Consider the following 12,422-nt stretch of genomic DNA (forward strand, 5'->3'; position numbering starts at 1 on the left):
AGAGACCCAGATGGCTCTCTTTGCCCCCTTACCCCCTTTTTATATCCCAGAGGAAAGTAGAGGGAAGCTGGCTACACCTTGAAATGAGGCTATGTGTTTCAAACCTGGGGACAGGGGTAAGAGGGGATCTGTGCTTTGAGCAACCTGAGCCAGAGGCAGAGGGGTGTCGTAGGGGTGAGGGGAGGGTGCATGATGCTTATTGCTTTGTACCTTTCACTGGGAAGGAGGGCAGCAGCCAACAGTAGCTCACAGGTTTGTAAACTGAGCCTGCTGGCTTCGAGAAGGGAGGCAATGAAGTCGAATTAAATATAAAAGAGTCATTTGTGCAAAAATAACTTAAACAAATAAAAGACCTGGGGAAAGGGGTGTTCCCCTTAGCCTGGTGGGGAGAGGGCCATATACCCCCCCCCAGGCCTTTTCAGTGACATGGCTTTGGGGGGGAGGGGGTGACCTCCCTACCCCCTGCAATGGCTCAGGATGGGATTGTGGGGAAGGGGTTGCATTTGTGCTCTGAGTGGGGAGTAGTGCCCCCACCCACTGTCCACAGGTGCACGTGGCTGGCAGGGGCTCCCAAGGCTCAGCACTCAGCTCTCCCCAGTCAGGGTCAGATCCAGCTCCAGGTATGGCTGCTATGGGGCCAGTTTCCTCCTCTTGTTTTTGGCAGGACGGCCAGGGCGGGCCCGGGGAGGCAGAGGGACAGCCGCCTATACAAGAGGGGAAGTTGAAAGAAGTGATCAAACAGCTAGGTATCAGGAAGTCCTTTATTTTCTCCCCACTCCCACTGACCTTCTTCTCCTCCTGCCTCACCCCGTACAGGCACTCGCACCCACCCACACAGGGACGCACACTTACGCGGGTTGTGGGGCTGGGGTCCAAGGTAATGTCTTGGCGGGAGCTGTTGCTGTTCCGGGTGGGGCTGCAACAAGGGGCACATGATCAGGAACACCTCCCCACGCACCAGGTGAATTTCAGAGTTTGGGTGGGAAACTTTCTACATTTGGATAGTAAAGGCGTAACATCCTTATTCATATTCAAGCAAGTATCTGCCTTTTTGAAAGCCAAGTCACTCTTGAACTATTTCTATAAACCCAAGAAGATGTGCGGAAAGGCCGGTATTGTGGTGGGCCCAATACTCACTTGTATTTTCTCCTCCGGCCACGACGAGACTTTCTGACTACCCCTGGGGGCACCTGAGAAAAGACAGACTGTGTGTGTAGGAAAAGTTAGGAAAAGGCGCCTTGGCCTCAACCTTTCCTCAGAGTCTTTGTGCCCAGACCACCATCACTCTGCACTCACCTTAAGGTCCTCAGAATGGGGCCCAGAAGGGGATGGATCCTTGGGCTCAGCACCCCCTTCAGCCAGCTCCCCATTATGCTGCCAGTGGTGGGTCCTTCTTGGGGACCGTTCCATTTGTCCATTGAAGCCACCACGTGCCCCCCACTTGAGGGCCAGTCGGCCAGGCTCCCGCCGGCTGCCAGGCTTTCGGCCCCGGCCTGGCCTGGCCTCACCATTAATGCCCCTAAGTCCCCCTCCTCCCCTCCGGCCCCGTTTCCCTGACCCCCTCCCAGTGAGCAGCTCAGGGACTGGGGGGTCGGGAGAACTGTGGGGTGGGGCTAAGGCACTGAGGGGAGGCCGGGCAGGCTCCGGTTCAAGGGCTGAGGTGGGGCTCTCAGGGGGCAGACAGGGGGCTTCTGGCTGCTCTGGAGGGATCTGCAGACAAAACAAAATCTCAGTGCGTCTCAAATGCAGTCCCTCTGCTACTGTAACTCAGAATGTCTATACTTCCAGTTTGGGAAAAACTTCTCTCCCTAACAAACACACACCCACACCCATACCCTCACCTGGAGACTCTGTAGCAGGCAGGCTAGGGGGCTAGAAGCCTCTGAGAGGGGTGGAGGAGCTCCCCCCACAGGGAGGAGCTGCAGCCCCAACTGGCCAGAGAGAAGAGGGCCAGGAGGCTGCAGCAGACTGGGGAGGGTTCCAGGGCTGCTGGTCAGCGAAGACAGGTCACCTGTTGAGGAATTGTAAAGTCAAGGGTCTCCCTAGACCAACCAGCTAGGCTGAGCAGACCCTATTATTCTTTTAGGCTTTACCCGGTGGTCAGAGACTTTCTTCCCTAATTCATCCAGCCTCTACTCTCAATTTTTCTGTTTCCTTTCTTCTCTCCCACACCAGAGACTTCCCTCAGACTCACCCAGCAGGCTGGCACTCAGCAGAGGGCTAAGGAGTTGGGGGGGTCTCCCTGAGTTGGAGGGGGCCTTGCCCAGAGAGGAGGCCCCCGGGTCAGTAGTTGCCGTGGTGACACTGGAGGTAGGTGGTCCAGGTTGGGGGGCACTCAGGACACAGGGCTAAGGGGAAAGAATAGTTATTACATTTACATGTGTAAAGTATTCAATAAGTTTAGAGTACTTTCATATGTACAATCCCACTGAAGCCTCACATGAAGTAGGCCATGCTTATTAAATACAGACCCAGCTGTTGCAGCCATCCTACCCCCAGCCAAGAATTAAGCCCTCCCCAAAGACCCTGAGGAAGAGCTCAGACATGAAACTGAAAGCCTTTGATTCCCAGCTCCCATCTCTGATTCTACCTCTGGTTCTGTCCCATCCACTCACCCTCATCCTCACCTGGGGGGGCGCCCCCGACGGGGGATCCAGGCTGGCAGCCAGCAGCGCAGAATTTAAAGCTATGAGGGTGGGGGGGGCTGAAAGGGGGGGGAACAGCAAGGGGGGCAGGTCTCCCAAACCTGAAAATGTCTCCCCACTTGGACCCCCGGCTCCCTCTGCAGATCCCTCTCCATCCCCAGCTGTGGGGCCCAGGGCCAACAGGGGCAGGAAGGAGGCAAGGAGGTTGCTAGGGGGTGCGGAAGGGGGTGGAAGAAGGTCTGAGGGGGGTGGTGGAAGCAGGGAAGCCACCAAAAGCGAAGGCCCTTCGGGCTCGCCTGGGGCTAGGGGAGGGCCAGGCCCCCCTGGTGGGGGTAGCATGGGCTCAGGGGGAGGTTGTCCCCCTCCCCCAGCCAGCACGCCAAATAAACTGTGGCTGAGCAATGGAGAAGGCGGAGGTTGCCCCAGACTCAGAGGGAGAGGCAAGGTCCCTAGCATCCCCGGGAAGCCGGCTCCACTCAGCGCCAGGCCCTGCTCGGGGCTGGGGAATGGGAAAGCCTCCCCACCAGCCAGGGAAGGCAGAGGGCAGGCTGGGCCCGACCCCATCCCGAGCACTTCGGATGGGCTTTGAAGCACAGGGCTAGGGACTAGGGGGGCTTTGGAGGCAGCTGGTGGGGCAGGGGCACCTGCAAAGAAAAAGAGAGGTTCAGCTCAAGGGAGGTCCTTCCTCCCAGCGTCTAAAGAATCCAACCTCCCTGCCCCCAACCCAGAAAACCACCTCAGAGCTCTCTCAATTCTCCCATAAATGCCCTGGCTGTCTCTCTCCACCCGAAGGGAGGAAGGGCTCCATCACACTCACATACCTGGCACACTGCTGAGGCTGCCACTGGTGGTCCCAGGCAGGGAGGGCGGGATGGGGTGCCTGGGCTGGGGAGGGCTCCCTGAGGAGAGGGCTGGGGGAGGAGGAAGGTGTGCGTCTGACCCCAAAAGGTTAAAGCTTCCATCAGAGTTGGGAGGGCCAGGGGTGGGGAGTCCCAGCAGGGACAGCACAGAAGGGAGAATCGGTTGGGAGGGCTCAGGGAGAGGAAAAGGTTGTGGGGCGGGAGCGGGGGCCCGAGGGCGGCTCCGTCTAGGGGCTTGAGGGCCTCCCCCTTCTAGCAATCGCAGTACAGTTGGGGGGCGGCGGGGACGACGCTGAGAGGGACGGGAGGGACGGGGCGATGATGAGGAGTGGGAAGCTGAGGGTGCCTGGGCACGGGGCCTTCGGCCCTGTAAAGTGCTGGGAGGGGGGAGGGGGGGGTGCTGTGCCTTGGCCGCTGCAGAGAGTAGGCTGCTAGCAAGGAAGGGGGGTGCCCCGGGCCCCTCCACCGTGGGGGCCCCTCCTAGGGGCCCCAGGACCAGGGGCAGGTGCATAGTGGCTGAAGACACTGGTGGCTGAGTGGCAGGACCAGGGGGGCCAGGGGGACCAGGGAGATTATTGCTTGGGGGCAGGGGAGGGGGTGTTAAGGCATCACTACAGTGGAAGAGAGGAGGGTCAGAAGGTGGTGAGGAGGAGGCATGGGGGGCTGGAGGAGAGCCCAAGTCAGGGGGCACCAGGCTGGATCGGAGAGCAGCTCCCCAGCTATACGAGGGGGCATTGAGGCTGATAGCAGGTGGAGGAGGTGGAGCTGGAGAGGGAGCATTGCCCCTTGGCAGGAAACAAGGGCTGCTGCTGCCTCCGGAGGGGACTGGGTCAGGAAGCCTTGGCTGTGGGAAGAGCCCCCCAGGGCCTGCTAGAGGGGGGAAAGCCTGTGGAACTGAAGGTGGTTCTGGGGGAAGGGAGCCAGGAGCCCCATTAAGCGGAGTTGTAGGAGGAACTCGACAGGGAGGGCGGGCAGAGGGAGGCCCTGGGGACACAGTGTGGAACATTTGGGGGCTCGCTCCCTCTCCTGCAATAAATGAGAAACAAAGGATCAACCTGTGGCTCCCCTTCCAAGAACTTTCTTTTGTCTTCTCCATCCCTTCTCCCATAAATTCCCAGCTTCCCTGTGCCCTCCTCTCACCAAGCAGCTCCCCACTCCACCCTTCTCCTTGCTTCCCTCTCACAAAGCTCCTCCCACCATCCCTCTTCCAGGCCCTTAAGTTTTCCTCAGTCTCTAAAGTAAAGTGGAAAAGATTCACCAGGAGAAGAGTGTGAGCAGGTGGTCTCCATGCTGCGGTACAGAGTTGCCATGGCAACGGCTTTCCGCCGGTGGTTGCACAGCTTGGTCATGTCCTCCTCTGATGCTGGCCCCACCCCAGCCCCACCCGGGGTCACCGGGGCCAAAGGGTCAAAGTTGAAAACCTGCAAGGTGGAAGCATGGACAGGGACCCTGAGGGAACAGAATCTGTGAGAAGAGCTACCACAGTCAGTGATTTGCGTTAAGTCTCTCGGCTTATCCCTGTACTCTCTGGCTCCCCTCACCACTCTGACCTTGGGGACATTGAGTGGACACTCCAGACCGCACTTGCAGGTCCCATCGCTGAGGAGGTAGCTCCGGGTTTGCTCCAAGGAAGACAGCTCTGTGCCACTTGGGCTGGGAGAGGACAGGGTCAGAGAGTATGGGATTAGATGACACTGAATTGGGAGAGACTCTTAAAGAACAGTTCGTTAGTCAAATACCTTCCTAGGAAGGGCAGAGTAAGGAAGAGACAGAGAGAACAAATGCAAAGGGCCAGAGACACAGAGAGCAAAAAGGCTGAGGAAGGAGGAGGAACAGAGGAGAGCAACAGGGCACCAGCAATCTGGGCTTTGAGAGGAGGGATGGGAGAAAACAGGCAATTGAAGGGCCTGGGGATAGAAACTGGGGAATTTTGGGGAGTCATACCTGATATAGAGCACAGCACCCTCTCGAACACAGCGCTGCCAGCCGATGGGGACAGATGTGGCCACAGGGCCCCCAGCTCTGTCTGCTCCACTGCTCTCATTGCCCCCATTCATTGTGTGTAATCAGCTCCCACGTGCCTGGTAACACAGACATCCATGTGGCATTAGGAGGATTAAACTGGGCTGGGTACCTGAGGGAGTACTTAAGAAAAGCAAAGGTTGTGGGGAGACTAAAGAGGACTCGGAGGCAAGGGGAAACCCTCGGAGAGCTGGGAGACAGAATGAGGGGGAACCCTCTGCCATCCCACCATGGCTACCTGAACATCTCTGCAAACATTGTGGGGTCCAGTCTAAAGCCGGGGCCGCCGGCTTAGCCCACACCTGCAACACAGGAGAGAGGAGGGACCATCAGGAATCTGCCCAAGCTAGGAAAACACCACAGCCCAGGAAACTCTCAAGGGAAAGATCCTTAATAATATGAGGTAGAAAGATCTCAGGGATCTGCTAGCTGAGTCCACAACCATCCTTTCCATGTCCAGTCCCTAGGGACCAGAGGGTCAAAGCCTCAAGTTCCAGGGACCAAGGAATCACAGCCCAATCCCTAGGCATATAAAGGGTAAGGCCCCTTTGTCCCACCAAGGAGAGAAACCTTCAGCCAAGAGTGTGGGCTAATTCCTATAATACCAGGCCACTAGGAAGTTTCCCAGAGAGTCTGGCCCCTGCTGTTCCCTCCCCCTCAGGAAGATCATATAAAAAGTAGATTGCCCCACAGGTCACCAGGCAATTGCCCAACTGCCCGCTGGGGTGGTACCAGCATAACTCCCCCCATGCCTGGCTCCACTAGACAATCACTGATCTAGTTCATTTGGGTCTTCTCCCACGATTCTCAGAAACTCCCAATTTTCCCCCAAGCCTAAGGCAAGGGGATTCAGCACCTCCTGTCCCACTGGCTTCAAATTACCTCCAAGAAGAATTCTCCTCTGATGTACATGGGGACGCCCCCCAAACCTGCAAGTATCCTCTCCAACCTTACCATCGCTCCCACCCCACACCGGCGGCTTCTAAACTTTCCCTCTCATAACAAGGCGCCTGTCACCCAGCCTGCTTCCCTCGGGTTGGGGAGGAGGGGAAGGCGCACGAAGTAGGAAGGAACTTGGGGAGAGGGCGGGCGGAGGGTGGGCGAAGCACTGAGGGGAAGGAGGTGAAGAAGGCAAAAGTCAAGCAGTGAGAGGGAAAAACGGTGGGGGCAGGTGAGGGCGGGGGAATGGGGATGGGGCCAGGGAAAGGGGCTGAGAGGACGCGGAGGGGGCAGAGGGTAGGGAGGGGAGGGGAGAGGAGAGGAGGGGAGGGGAGGGGAGGGGAGGGGAGGGGAGAGGAGGGGGAGGGGGAGGGGCGGGGTGGGGGGGCCGGGCCCTGCACTCACCGCGGCCCATGGTTCGGCCGGCCCCGCCCTGCGCAGTCGCGGCCCAGAGGGTGAGTGGGAGGGAGTGGGAGGAGGGTCGGTGGAGCCCGAGCCTCCGGTACGGCCCCGGCCGGTCCTAGCAGGAAGCGCCGCTGCCGCCGCCGCGGATCACCGAGCGGCCTCCCGCGCATGCGCCATGGGGGCCAGGGGCAGCCCTGGGGATTCCGTTCCCAGAAGGCACCGCGCAGGCTGCTACCGCCGCCGCCGTCGCTGCCGCCGCCACCGCCGCAGCCGCCGCTGCCGCCGCCGCTGCCCGGACGGGAGAGGGGCGGGGCCGGGCCCCCGCCCAGCGGACAAGGACGAGCCAACTGGAGGGGCCGCAGTGCGCATGCGGGAGCGCGCCTACCCCTCCCCCACAACCCCCCATTAATCCCCAAGAGAACAAACACCCCACGCGGGCCCCACCCCCCCGTCCCCCCCCCCTCGGCCTCCGCGGAAGGATCCGAGCCTCTTCCCAGGCCACTAGTGGCCAATCCCAGCCCTCCCCCGGGAGGGGCCCCTTCCGAAGCCACAGTCTGTTGGGGGAGCCAGGAATGCCAGGTCCGGGAGGAACCGGCCCCAAAAGATGAAAGTCGCGACTTGCCCTGCCCCGCCCCCAAAGGCTTCCCGGGTAGTGTGCTGGGACTTGACCCGCCTCCCCAGGTCAACAAGTCACAACACGACCCCGGCCTGTCAAGTCACATGACCTCTGCCTGTCACTGACAACCTGGTCATGTCTTCGGGCCAGGAGAGACCATCTGCTCCAACCCACCCCCACCCCCATTTACAGAAGGAGAAACGGAGCTCTGGAGCAATGGTGCAGGCCTGGCCAAGGACCTGTCACCGTCACACCACCGCCTGAAGCTGCCACCCAGCCACAACCAGCCTTGTTGACAGTTTCTACTTAGGACAAACTCCGGCTGCCCCCATGAGGGTATGACAGGATATGTAACAGGCCACCATATGGCCTCTGTTTTCTACCTAATGGCACTAGAAAAATACTTTGCATTTTCCACGGTGCTTTTCACTTTTGTTCAAGCTGCCTCCAAGTTCGTAATTCTCTCATTTTACTTCCACAACTCGTTATCTTTTATTTACTAACAAGAACGGTGAAGCACGGGGAGATTAGCTGGCAGGCCTGGGATCCCTGGGCAAGTGAGGGACCGCTGAGGCTAGAATCTGGGCTCCTGACAACCCAGTCCAAGGCAGTCGTGCACTCACGTGCACGCAGTGTTCCAGGCAACACAGCCCTACTGTAGCCCAAACACCTAGAAAGCAGGAGGCCTATGCCCAGCTCCTCACAGCAGGGAGTCACAGGACTTGCAGGTCTGGTACACTGAAAAGGGCGGGCCTGATCTTTGGTGAAGGGCACCAGAGCACCACGGGGGAAGGTGATAAGGGAAACAGTGGGAATCGGGGCCACCCGGCAAAGAACATGAATTCTGGCATGCCAAGGGCTCATCAAAAACTTTACAAAGATAAGAGTTTAAGGGTGCTCTTCAGCGAGGAGGAGCTGAAAATGACTACCAAGGGGATTCAAGTTATTTGGCCTCTTTTGAGGGAGCCAGGGAGCTAAAAGAGAGGACCCCTTTAGGAAGACTCAAGAAGATGCAAACAACCCTGGTGGTTGGATGCAAATTTTCAAAGGACGGAGGTTTAAAAGACCTTGTGTCCACTAGCTGGGAGGGGATGAGGGGCAAAGAAAATGGGAGTCTCTGTGGAGGAGGTAAAACGGGGGCTCATGTCAGGTGGGCGGAACAAGAGCTCTTGAGGGAGACAAGCTGCAGTGAGGCTTCACACCGCAGCCTAGGGGCGATCACGGTTGAGCGCTGTTGGGGCCGTTGGGTGCCGGGAGCTGGCGCCCCGCCCTCTTTCCTCTCCCCCACCCCCCCCGCACCTCCCACCACCCTTGTAGTGCCCTGCGCGTGCGCGCGCAGACACCGGTTGCCAAACATTGCATCATCCCCGCCCCCCTTTCCTCCCCTCCCCCGCCAGCTCTCCCCTCCGCGCGCGCGCATGACTCACTCACCTCCTCCGCGAAGCCTCGTGACCCAAAGCCGCTTCCGGGTCCAACACTAAGTCGACCCCCAAGCGGGAGCGAGCGATGGGGGCGGTGCCTTGGGGGGCTCCTGAGTGGCGGATGTAAGGTATGAGGCGGGGCCAATGCCGGCGTGCCGCTTTCTGATTGGTAGGCTTCTGGATCCGCCCCCGGAGAGGAGGGCAAGGCCCTATTAAAAGATCTCAGCTCCGCGCTATCGGGGTCAGAGGCTTGAGTCTAAGGCGTGGAGTGTATCATGTTGAAGATGAGCGGGTGGCAGCGACAGAGCCAAAATCAGAGCCGGAACCTGAGGAGAGAGGCGAGTACTGATTCCCCCATCTACCTTTTACCCTCCCATCCTCGTGAACACCAGTTATCCCCTTAAAGTTAGGGCATCCGCTCTTGAGGATGTGGTCCCACCCCCTCCGCAACGAAGTGAAGTGACCGTCCGGGGGAGGGATGAGGAGAAGCCTTCATTCAGAAGTAGTGCTAACAGACCCCTCTTCCTTCGCACGACAGCAGCATCCCACCACTGCCCGGAGCACAGGCCCTACTCTGTGCTGTTCAGGGAAGGGACCCCAGCTGCCCTAGAAAGATTTTTTCTCTCCCGTTGCAGACCCCAAGCCTCCTCGTTAGGCCTGCCGGGTGGGAGGCGGGGCAACAGGACACACCCCCGCGCCGAGAAGCCTGGTTGACAGTGGTTCAGGCCGCTGCCGCCACTTTGCCACCAGCGTCCTCCCCCTCCCCCACCCCCAATCCTGTCTCAGCCGCAGCGTCTCAGGGCCAGCATAGCCACGTCAGTAGATGGGGCTTTTGGACCCTCCACAGGACATTCTTTCTGCACCCTTGCAGAGGAGAGAATCTTAAAAGAGACTGACACAAGCCTTTGGGAAGAGGGGTGTCGATGGACAGGGAGCAGAGATGAGTTTTCCTTTTCCCCAGAGGTCCCTAAGCCTTCTGCACAAGAGAGCATCCTGGATCTTTTATGTGTGGGAAGCCATTTGGAGGTCTCCCAGTGGATTGTCCTTCCCTTGGGATTGGTCCTTGCCTCTTTCCCCTTGTCCTGTCTCCAGCTGATCTCTGTGTAACCATTGCATCAGGTCAGCCCCCTGCTTGGCTCTGCAGCCCTCTGGCCCGGGGCTCCACTGCTGATGAAAGCTATGTCCCACACACTGGAAAGCAAGGAGGGTTCCCCAGGGAGGACAGCCCTGTAGAGAAGCACTGAGGACGATACTGCATCTACAGTCCCCAGGGACAGGCAGCTGCCGCTCTGCCTCTGGGCTTCGTCCTCCTTTTCCTGTGAGAGATTGAGGAGATTTATCCATTGATTCCTAACAAATACTTAACCAGCACCTACTATGCTGGTTAAGTTTGGGGCCCAGCATTTATCCATGAACAAGAGAGAAAAAAAATCTCTCCTCTCACAGAGCTTACATTTCAGTGGGAAGAGGCATACAGTAAGCAAATATGTTAAGTGCCATAGAAAAAAACTATAAAGCATGGAAGGGTAGAGAATGCTGAGTGGAGGTTACAGTTTACACTGGGTGGTCAGGGATTCCCCCACTGAGGTGGTATTTAAATGAAAGACCTAAAAATAGGCAAGGCAGTAAGCCATGTGATATGTGGAAGGAAGAGCTTTCCAGGAGAAGGAATAGCAAGAGCAGAGGTCCTAAGGTGGGAGCATGCATAGTATCTTTAGGGAACAGGAGGCCAGTTGGCTGGACTAGAGTGAGCAAGACGGAGAGTGGTCAATGAGAAAAACAGGGCAAGGAAAGAGCAGATTGTGGAGGGCCTTCTAAGCCATTTTAAGGACTTTAGCTTTTAATATGTGTGAAATGAGAAGGTTTTGAACAGAGGAATGACACAGCCTGACTTAAGTTTTAAAAGGCTCACTTTGGGTGCTGTTGTGAATAGACTCTTGGAGGGGTTGCAGAAGCAGAAACTGGGAGGCCTACAGTCAAGAGGTTTCTGCAGTCACCCAAGAGAGATGATAGTAACTTGATCTAGATTAGAAACAGTGGAATTGGTGAGACGTGTTTAGATTCTGGGGTTTTGAAGAATGACTTAAGAAGTTTTGCTAGTGGTTTGGACTGGATTGTGGGGTGTGAGAGTAGAGGAATCAAGGATGATACCAAGGTTTTTGGCTCAAGCAACTAAAGTTGCTGTATACCGAGACGGGAAAGACCTTGGAAGGAGAAGATTAGCAGGAGTTTGTCTTTGGACATGTTCAGTCTGAGATGCATATTAGATATCCAAAAAGAGAATGGCAAGTAACCAGTTAGATAGAGTTGGAGGTCCCAGGAGAGGTTCTAGACTGGAAATACACATTTGGAGGATGGCAGCGTGGGAATGGAATTAGGAAAATGCCACTTGATTTGTTCCCTTCCCTGTAGTCCAGTCCTTACCCTGGCAGATTTGAGGACTGCCTTAAATTTAGAGAAAGCTGAGTTGGCCAGGATTTTGCTATTATGTAATCAGGACTACAAATGTCAGCAACTAAAAATAAAGGAAGTCAGGCTCTTCTCTGTCCTTAGAAATGGCTACAGGAACCAATAACTAACTATACTCTATAAGACAGGAAGTAAGGAAGGAGCAGTAGGAAGCTGGAGATAAAAGAACCTGCCTCTCTCCCCCCTTCCAGAAATGGCTAACATTTATCTTTGATCCCCACAGTGTTCCAGAAGGAAGTGTATCTTCATACATCACCACACCTGAAAGCAGGTAAACTTAACCAACCCTTTCCCAAAATCAGCTTCTAAGAATTACTGCTTAGGCCCCCTTTACTGGGACCCTAAGAAATTATGAAAACACCTAGAGAAGGTGGGAGAGGAGAGTTTGAATCTGAGCAGGCTTTTGCTATTAGGCCACGTCCATCCTCCTGACCTGCCCCTAACAAGGTGACCAAATCACTATTCTTAGAGCATGTCCTAATTGAAAGCTGGCTCTGAGTGAGCAGTCAGCAGTCAGGTGAGGTCTCACCACACCTCAGTCCCCACCAAGGTTAGACTGACCCAAGAACTGTTTGTCCAAGCTCTCCACACAGGAGGAGAAAGGAGCACAGATGGTCTGGTGACTGCCCCTGGAAACAACCAGTGGAGTTCCCCAAGGGGGGCTGAAGACTTTTACTAGGAACCCATAAGAATGCACATCCAAGCACTTGCTTCTTCAGGTGCTGGGCAAAAGCAAAGAGGGAATATCATTCTAGATCAGGGGTTGGTAAATTTTAAAGGGTCAGACAGTAAGTATTTTAGACGTTGAGGGCCACACAGAACAGTCTGTGTCACAACTATTCATCTCTGCTGTTGTCTCATAAAAGCAGCCGTAAACAATATGTAAATAAATGGATGTGGCCATGTTCCAATAAACTTTTATCTACCAAAACAGACAGGCAGCAGGCCAGTGTGCCAACCTGTAGACTGACGGCTTCGTGGAGCTTCTTCCCCCGCCCCACTATCCTGAGTATGTCCTTTCCCAGAGCCTGATCCAGCCACAGAG

The 12,422-nt window shown here is 56.5% G+C and overlaps 2 protein-coding genes across 6 annotated transcripts; one reads left to right on the forward strand and one right to left on the reverse strand.

The window, feature by feature from the left end:
- Nucleotides 1-455: 455 nt before the first annotated feature.
- MBD6 (methyl-CpG binding domain protein 6) lies at nucleotides 456-9,014 on the reverse strand. 5 transcript variants are annotated; one of them, XM_082421207.1, is made up of 13 exons: nucleotides 8,919-9,014; nucleotides 5,766-5,829; nucleotides 5,450-5,586; nucleotides 5,056-5,158; nucleotides 4,764-4,926; nucleotides 3,467-4,531; nucleotides 2,616-3,289; nucleotides 2,195-2,348; nucleotides 1,842-2,011; nucleotides 1,297-1,710; nucleotides 1,138-1,190; nucleotides 853-916; nucleotides 456-704 (listed from the first exon to the last, which is right to left on the reverse strand). In XM_082421207.1, the coding sequence occupies exons 3-13, from the start codon at nucleotides 5,560-5,562 to the stop codon at nucleotides 630-632; spliced, it is 3,048 nt and encodes a 1,015-aa protein (XP_082277333.1). In that variant the 5' UTR covers nucleotides 5,563-5,586; nucleotides 5,766-5,829; nucleotides 8,919-9,014; the 3' UTR covers nucleotides 456-629. The 5 variants fall into 5 exon arrangements, with proteins under 5 accessions (XP_082277333.1, XP_082277336.1, XP_082277332.1 ...); XM_082421210.1 differs by lacking the exon at nucleotides 8,919-9,014 and adding an exon at nucleotides 6,872-7,235 and having other exon boundaries at nucleotides 2,628-3,289; XM_082421206.1 differs by lacking the exon at nucleotides 8,919-9,014 and adding an exon at nucleotides 6,872-7,235.
- A 169-nt stretch (nucleotides 9,015-9,183) lies between these two features.
- LOC309641360 (DDIT3 upstream open reading frame protein) lies at nucleotides 9,184-11,654 on the forward strand (the record flags this gene model as incomplete). Its single annotated transcript, XM_082421251.1, has 2 exons — nucleotides 9,184-9,246; nucleotides 11,601-11,654. 2 exons carry the CDS (start codon nucleotides 9,184-9,186, stop codon nucleotides 11,640-11,642), a joined length of 105 nt encoding a protein of 34 aa, XP_082277377.1. The 3' UTR covers nucleotides 11,643-11,654.
- Nucleotides 11,655-12,422: the final 768 nt, after the last annotated feature.

The sequence above is a fragment of the Balaenoptera physalus genome (assembly GCF_965194825.1).
Source record: "Balaenoptera physalus genome assembly, chromosome: 13".
Taxonomy (NCBI): Eukaryota; Metazoa; Chordata; class Mammalia; order Artiodactyla; family Balaenopteridae; genus Balaenoptera; species Balaenoptera physalus.